The following is an 8,330-nucleotide window of genomic DNA, read 5'->3' as shown; positions in this document are numbered from 1 at the left end:
TTCATGTTAACAATTAACATATAATTCTGTTAATGTGTGCACAAATAATAATTTTACATAGATCTACCACTTTTCTCCCAATAAGTTAATATACAGTCTATTACAATATACATTTCAACATATAATGCTGTAAATAAAAACAAAAAAAACTTTCATTAAATGTTTTTAAAGTGCGTAAATAAATCCGAAATTGTGTAACCCTAACCCTGGTCGTCAGTGCGCATGTGTAGGCGTAGCGTGTTTGCGCGCGGTAGTAGAGGAACACTTGCTGAAGAGAGCGAGCCCCAGCTTCACTGGTGTGTGCCGAGTTGTCCGTAATTTATCACCGTTGATGAACCACACAAATAATGTTTTATTCATTTTTAAATAGCCGGCTACTAAAATAGACCCGCGAGGAACCGCGACGTGCACGCAAAACTCTGCACAAGACCGGTGAATGACAGGCGAGAGAGAGAGAGAGAGAGAGAGAGAGAGAGAGAGAGAGAGAGAGAGAGAGTCAACAATAAGCCTCAGTTTAGCTGGAAATTCAGCTTCTCAAGATTAAAGCAGAGCCACCACTTGTTAGCCCCCCTCCGCCTCACAATCGCCGTGCACAAAAACACACATGATTCGACTACAGGCAGGACTTGACTATTCTGATTAGACTATGTAAACCCTTAGCTGGGGACAGCCCTAGTAATCAGTGTGGACAATTTATTAATTTGAGAGCACAAATTATTCATTTATTATTGTTTTTTTGGCCCCCCATGATACCAGCCAGGCTGTGTATGATCCAAAGACCAGAGAAGAATTGAAGATTGAGCCACATCAGAGACACTGTCTGAAAAAACCCAATACATTTAGTAGACTGCTGGGAGTTGAATAGCATGTCTGAAAGTGGCTTTGTGAAGTCCTTTTGGAGCTAAATTCTGTTTGTTAACTTCTTTTCTACGACTGCCATAGAGTATCAAAACATAATACAAACTCATTAAATTAACTGTTTTAAATCAGCCTGAATCATGTGATCATGGTTTTGCCCTGGCTGGCTAGGGCAGGCTTAGGAGTGGCAGTGTGTGAGTTTGCGTCAGTTTGTGACTTTGAGAGACTAGTAGCAGTGTGTGTGTGTGTGCGTGTGTGTGTGTGTGTGTGTGTCTCTAACAATTAAGAACAGAAGCTGAAGACTCGGTTTACAGTTAAATAAAGAATCAAATGCACACGTGTCGTGTCAGCTTCGAGTGAACATCTGTTGTCTCATCTGTTCGGTGTAATTGTCTGATGTTCTGTTTGATGTAAGAGTCGTGTTTTTCTTTGGCTGGAAAAACTTTAAACGAGCTTCACAAAAATAACTATGTAGAGAAATATTGGTGTTTTATCTCACTGACCAACCTTTTTAACAACAGATCCGTCCCACGCACCAGGGATTAAAGCGAAAACAAGCCACATTCACCTCATCTGTTACTGAGGTGAATGTGACAAATATCACAAAGAAATCTTTTTTTCAAATAAGTAGATGGTCTCTTGCACAACAGAGGAAAATGAGCCAAAGCCTGAAGCAGTAAATGATCCAAGAAGACGCTATTGTTCAAACAACATATCTTCAGAATAAAGCTTTAAGAGATATCTGACGATCTGACATCTATCTCCATATTAGCTAGCAGACGTTTTCTGCTTGCAGCTTTTGTTTCTCGTTTTATATTTTTCCCCCCCTTATGTTTACGTTGATTTCAAAAATCTCTGTGTGGCAAAAAAGTAGAAATGGATCCACTTTGTAACAGAGCAGGATTGATCTAACTTTGACAGCTCTAACAGCAGATACAGATAACCGCCTGGGCGCAAGCGAAAAGATAACGACTTAGAGTGAATCACTGTTCCACAAGATACATTGCAATTTTAACAAGCCTGAATACTTTGTGTGTATCTAGTGGAGTAAAAAAAGTTTGAAAATAACAATGCAGATGACAGGAAAATGATTTTGTTTGTTGCAGAGATGTTATGCAGAGCATACGTTCCTCTGCGGTGGAGATACTTCTGTCTGATAGGAAACACCAGTGGTTGGTTTTATTGCCATTTGACCAAACACAATGTGCATTTGCAGTCTTATAAGAGCACCGTTACTTCACATACATAAGAAGAGAGTAATGTATGTTAATGTTTTTGTTCAGCCAGAATGGGTTTTATTAAATATATAAAAGTTTATTTCATTGTAATATCAGACACAACAGCATTATGAAAAGCTTTTTGCCTTCCAGCAGCAGAGAATCAAGTTATTAACAAGACTATTATATAAAATAAAGTGGTCAAAAGATACATTTGTTATATGCTGCTGTTTAAATATGGATTATTACGTTTTCTGGACAGACGTATGACGTGAGCAATTTGAGTTTAAAACTTATTACACCAGGCCACTAGAACGTACATATAGTATAACTGCATACATCTGATACAGGTGTCCATTTGCAGATTGAAGCAGTGTTAAAAACTGCACTAATAAATATTTTTATAGAAGCTATGACTATTAAATGGCTACATGTAATGTGATTGGAGGGGCTCGTAGTGACAAACGCAGAGAGAATCATCACCCGACCGCAGTTCCCCTCGTCTCTACAGACCCTCTCAGCGGGTTATAGCTCAATTTTTGGCTCTACGTGACCACACTTCAACCTCGTTTCCAGCTGCAGCAGGCAGCTGTTTTCAGGAGAGAGAAGCCCCGATAGATCCGCTGTACACTGTCTGCTCAGCGCCAAACAGCAGACAGACACGATTAGAGACCAGCTGGTGAAGAATATCTCATATCTTGTCTTTTGCCGTAGCAAATTCATAAGGAGATAATATGTCAGTGTTGAGGTTAGCTTGTTTCATTGGCCCCAAATGAGCAAATAATCAATAAAAATAAATCTAACATTTCCCTTGGCCTCTCTGTAAAGCTGCATTTAAAACCTTTTCCTCCTCGCAGTAGTTTTCGGTCCTGACTCTTGCAAAAATCATGCGTCTCTGGAAACATCATTTTATGTGATACACCACAATTCTCTATTCTTGTTTGAGTGTATTCACAGTCAGAGAGCAGATGATTAGTGACCTCTCTCTGTATGTGTGTGATGGGTTAGGGTTTCAATAGTTTTCTATAATCTGCCCCCTGTTGTACTTGTCGCACCGGCTACATGCTGTCAAGCAATGCAAGAAGCAGAAATTCTAAAGAGCTATAAAACGATTCTTTGTTAACCATTACCAGAAATGTGCAGCTTTCATCTTGTTGAGTATTAAACCTTACAGGCAGCACGGTATCATTTTATTGTCTTGTTTATGTGTATAAAAATGTATGTTTAGCTGACTTTATCCAGACATCACACAACTTACGAACACACAGGTTTCCACTTTCATAGAAGCCTGGGCAGCACTGAGAGCGTCGCCTGTACATGGTCCTCACGCCTCGTCTGTACGCCGTCTTGTAGCTGATCCTGAACATGACACACACACACACACACACATAAAGTGAGGAGTGCGTAAATTAGTGTAATTTGTGATTATAATAGAAAAATGAAAGACTACCGTCACTCGTCTATCATTATTCTCTAAACGGCCGACTGAAAGGACACACTCAAATGTATTCCTGAAAGAAGAAGAACTCAGATTTGTACATGAATTTAAGTACCTTGGCGTTTCGATGATCTTTTCACAACATTCAAACCAATAGTCACTTTTCAAACTTTTTTAATCACTGCTTTATCCTGCAGAAACATAACTTGCTGAGCTTTGAAAAGGTTTCAAAGTTAATATTTGCCTGCGCTATACATGAGATCCTACATGGACTTGCTCCACCCCCACTAAGTGAATGCATTAATTTAAAAACAGCTGGTGGTGGCAGAAGTGTAACCAGGGCCTCCACGAGAGGTGGTCGCATGGCGCCGTACAGGCGTACAACATTTGGACAGTTTGTATCGTCAGTTAAGGGGACAGAATATCCGAGTTACCCCAGCTTTAAAAACCGTCTCAAACAATGGCTCAAGACCACTATTGCATGTGTATGGGTTTGTTCACCGTATAAGATGCAGCACTTTACTGCACTAAATAGCACTTTAATGTAATTCATTTGTACTTAATTTCATAGAATGGCACAAAATTGTGGTGTCTTTATAATACATGATGTTGAAAATGATGTTGTATAATATATTTAATTTGATGTTTAACTGTGTTACTTTATACCTTGTGACAACCTGCCGGGGACTACAGATGGAAAATAGCCTTGGGGTAATTCTGGCATATTTACATTGCTGAAAAGCTAATATGTTCATTATTATGCACTCTCCCTTTTAAATAAATAAATTAAATAAATAAAAAATGAAAGGTTGTGTTAAATTAAACCTTAAGTAAGGTTACTATTAAAGTGAAATTACATTTCACATTTTCACTTTAACTGAAAGTTAATGTTTCTTTTTTATATTTCTACATTTTTCTTCAGGCCTTCTTTCCATTACAACTACTTTTATTAAAATGTTAAGAACAACAATTCACAATGTTATAGTGCTGTTAATAATGAGGACCCATAATAACAGTAAAAAGTTCACTTCTAAAAGGCGAGCGACACTTAACGTTTAAGGGAGTTTCTCCCTCTCATTCAAGGACGCTGATGTTGTCTGACATTTCAGCTTAAGATCAATGACTCAGCTCTTAGCTGGAGGAGCTAAACTGGTGGCTATAAAGCTTAATGTGGTCATTAAAGCAGATACGCCAACGGTCGCTCATCAAAATGACCACATCAGGCGGAGCTGAACTGCCAGTGTTGGGTAGTAGACACTAGCTACTGACTGCCTCTGAGCTCCAGCAACAGGAGTAAATACAGTTCAAGATGTATGGAGTTTGACAAACTGTATATAAGCTGTGAACTGGCTGGACGATGTCTCTGACGTAAAGTGTGATCAAATGTGATCACACTAATTGTTTTACAGAAATTTACAGTCCAGTGCTAAATCAATTCTTGACATCAAGCTCTCTTTTACAAGAGAACAAAATAGATATATATTGTACAAATAAATTTTGCATAACAGTTCAGTCGCACAAAGAAGTCATCGCACGTCAAGTCAATTTAAAGAATCACTAACTCGCCTCAAGGGGCTTTAACAGTCTGTGCAGTAAACACCATCCTCTGTCCTTAGACCCTCGATTTGGATAAGCAAATGAGGAGAAGAAGGAAAAGTTTATTCATTCTGTGATCTGGTATCATTGTTCACTTTGAACTCAACTAAGGACGTTAAATATCTCTGCAACTTAGATCCCCTAGTCTTTAAAAGAAAACAACAGTGTGCTGGCGCCCTCCGTATGGAGCACAATAGCTGTCGAATTGAATGGCACTCTGTTAAATTTAGGGACAACCACATGAGCGTATTAATATTTTAGACAGTATACTGGATTGTAAAATGGTTTGTCTGTTTTGAAAAGAGAAACAAGCTCAGTCAAATTTGAAAGTTTGTAAAGGAGGTGATTAGATTTACATTAAGAGAATGGATTGGAGCTCTGCGTTCTCCTGAAATGCATACATTTTGTCTTTTTGGAGTTCAGAACAAGATTTAAATATTACGAGAGGAGGACTGTAATCTGGTCTTCATTCAATTTAAGCCATTTATCAAGCAAAATGCCAGCCGGCCTCTGGTTTCAGCTTCTCAAATGTGAGGATCAGCAACTTTACTCTGTTTTCATCACAGTAAAATTAACTTTGGATTGTTAGTCAGAGAGTCTTTTTTAAAAGGTCCACCTTAGGCTTTGAGAAATACTGACATTGATTTTATGGACAAATGTATTAATTAGTTAGTGATAAAAACATTCAAGAAATTAAATGATTAGTAATTAGTTGCTGCACTTGTCCACAGTGTGTTGCTGTGTCCATACCTGTGTCTGGTGCATTTGAACCAGTTGAGGATGTCGGTGCAGCGCGTGTAGTAGACCTGGTCAAATGGATGAGCGTAAGACTCCTGCACGGTCACTGCATAGCTAAAGGGAAAGAAAATACAACCACAGATTAAAAGTACAACTAGAAACTGTTGCACAAATCAACTTCTGATCTTGAAAAAACATCGGTCTTTATTAAATTAACAGACCAGCCTGCCGCACGCTCCAACGTGAAACTCAAAGATTTTTTCAATTCTCTCAAACTCTCAAGGCTTTGGTGAAATCTGTAAACTCAAAATTGCATCATAGTGGAGTAGAACAATATCTCATGATGTCACCAAGTCATTAAAGTCACCTTTTAAAACAGTATCAGGATGTGAAGTATTGATCCCTCATCTTTAAAAGCTTTATTTTACTTTCCCAAAAAACAAAAAGTTTCAGGATTTCCAAGAATCCCGACATAACTTTACTTTTTACCCCCCCGTAACAATACACACCTGACACTGGTGACTTTGTTCTCAGTGTGTTTTCATGTTGTGTTGAATAAAGGCTACTGAATTGAGTCTAACCTTTAGCAAGAAGTGAAAACTGTAATAGTCATCAGAGGTAATATCCATTTCCACAATTCCTACTGATTACACTGAGAGACTATCGATCAGAGCACCTGCACTCTGTGTTGCTCTCACCAGAAACGACATTGTGCTTTTACTCAGCGTAGTAGCACTGAGTGGTGGGACCACTCAAACAGTCACATTACCATTGCTCTGAATTTACGACCCCAGTATGTCCCCAGGAGCAAACCTTTTCCGTTTTGCTTTTGATTATTGGCATACCCTCAGTCTTGATTTGTGGAGGCAGTCCATTACTTCACTGCAGCGTTCAGAGCGCTGCTATTTCACTTTCAGTGTTGGAGAAATTGGGGGGAAAACTGACCTCTCCCAGTGGCTGCAGACGTTGGGGTCATCCGGGTTAAGGGGAGACACCAGAGAGATCAAGCTGAACAGGTTGAGCCACAGCAGGGCTTGGGCAGAAACCCCACCGGCACCCATTGTCCTCGTCCCTCCGTCCTTGGGGAAGCAGAGAGACACAGTGACGAACAAGATTTCATCTTTAAAAGGCTGCGGTGTTGTGTGCATGAATCAGAAAACAGAAATATGGACTACTATTACCCTGAATTCTGCAAAATAGAAGAACAGCACAGGGTGAAATCAAATATAACGCTGACATCAAGGATGAAGGACAAAACAGGCAACCATTCCTTTGTGATCTGTTGGCTCTGCTCTTCAAACCAGTTCATCTTTATGACTAACTTCACCTGACTCCATTGTACTCATGGGCAGCGGTGGAAAGTAAAACTTACTCAAGAACTCTTCTTAAATAGATTTTGAGACTTTCTGCAGAAAAGGGAAATAAAACTACATTTATCTGACATATATAGTTACTCTTAAGTCTTTGTATTAAAAAATATAGCTTACATAAGCTAAGTTTTATATACAAAATCCAAATCTTGTGAGCCTTAAGAGGGGCCCGACCCCTACGGTGGAAACCACTGAACTAAACTAACTGTATATAAATAGCTAAAACTAGCTCCACCTCGATCAGCTGCAATAGTAAAATGCTGCTGAAACATTCATGCATCAATATTAACAATATAATAATGTCATATATAGTATATAACAGTCACATGGGCTATTTTTCTTTCTTTATGTAAAGGATCTGAGTACTTTTTTTCACCACTGCTCACCGACTGCACCATATACTTGGCTGTGCTGTCCTGCTGCAATGGCAGGGAAAGATGTTTGCTTAAAAAAGGAGTGCAGGCGGCACAGGAAGCAGTAGGTATAATGTTGAATCTCTGTCAGCTAAGAATCAAACAGCAGCAGGTGGTGGAGATGTTGTGGTAAACTTTAATTAAATCTTCTCACAGCTTTTAAGTGTTTACAAAGACAGTACAGAACCTTCAGCCACTTCAAGCCCCATTCAGTTATTTCTCTGTCAGTAATACTATAACTGGCCACTTATCAGATTCAAAATGTTAACAAAATATAAACATAATATTAACATAAATATTCATGTCTTATATTGCTCAACAACAACCTAAGTTCAATGTCCAATACTGTAGTTAGTATCCAACATCTCATTATATCACTCAACCACTATCCAATTAAATATGATACCCCGCCTACTCATACTCCACAGAAAAGTGATTCTTTTGAGGAGGGCTTCCTCTTTAAGCACCAGCACGGGGACAAAAACTCTGAAAGAGGTCTTTGATAATAGTGATTGTTTTTCTTTGGACAAACAAACATGTAAAAAATTATAGGTCATGAAAGCTAAAAAATGTAGAAGAGAGAAAGTTGTTCTCTCTTGGCATTTTCTTAATAAAAACAGTTTGCATTTGGCAAGAAAAATAATCTGTTAGCGAGTGGGAGTAAACCAGTATGGAAGGGGGGAAAAATGTAATTGCTGTA

At 38.8% G+C, this 8,330-nt stretch overlaps 1 protein-coding gene across 1 annotated transcript; it reads right to left on the bottom strand.

The window, feature by feature from the left end:
• Positions 1-3,333: 3,333 nt before the first annotated feature.
• Positions 3,334-6,929, bottom strand: LOC119884544 (multiple epidermal growth factor-like domains protein 11; the record flags this gene model as incomplete). The annotated part of the gene is made up of 3 exons (XM_038694932.1): positions 6,793-6,929; positions 5,860-5,961; positions 3,334-3,434 (listed from the first exon to the last, which is right to left on the bottom strand). Coding segments are annotated over exons 1-3 (319 nt in total), but the record flags the coding sequence as incomplete, so codon positions are not given.
• Positions 6,930-8,330: the final 1,401 nt, after the last annotated feature.

The sequence above is a fragment of the Micropterus salmoides genome, unplaced genomic scaffold (assembly GCF_014851395.1).
Source record: "Micropterus salmoides isolate LMB-PRFRI ecotype aquatic unplaced genomic scaffold, ASM1485139v1 Ms_hic_scaffold_3516, whole genome shotgun sequence".
Classification (NCBI taxonomy): domain Eukaryota; kingdom Metazoa; phylum Chordata; class Actinopteri; order Centrarchiformes; family Centrarchidae; genus Micropterus; species Micropterus salmoides.
This window is presented reverse-complemented; position numbering and strand designations above follow the sequence as displayed.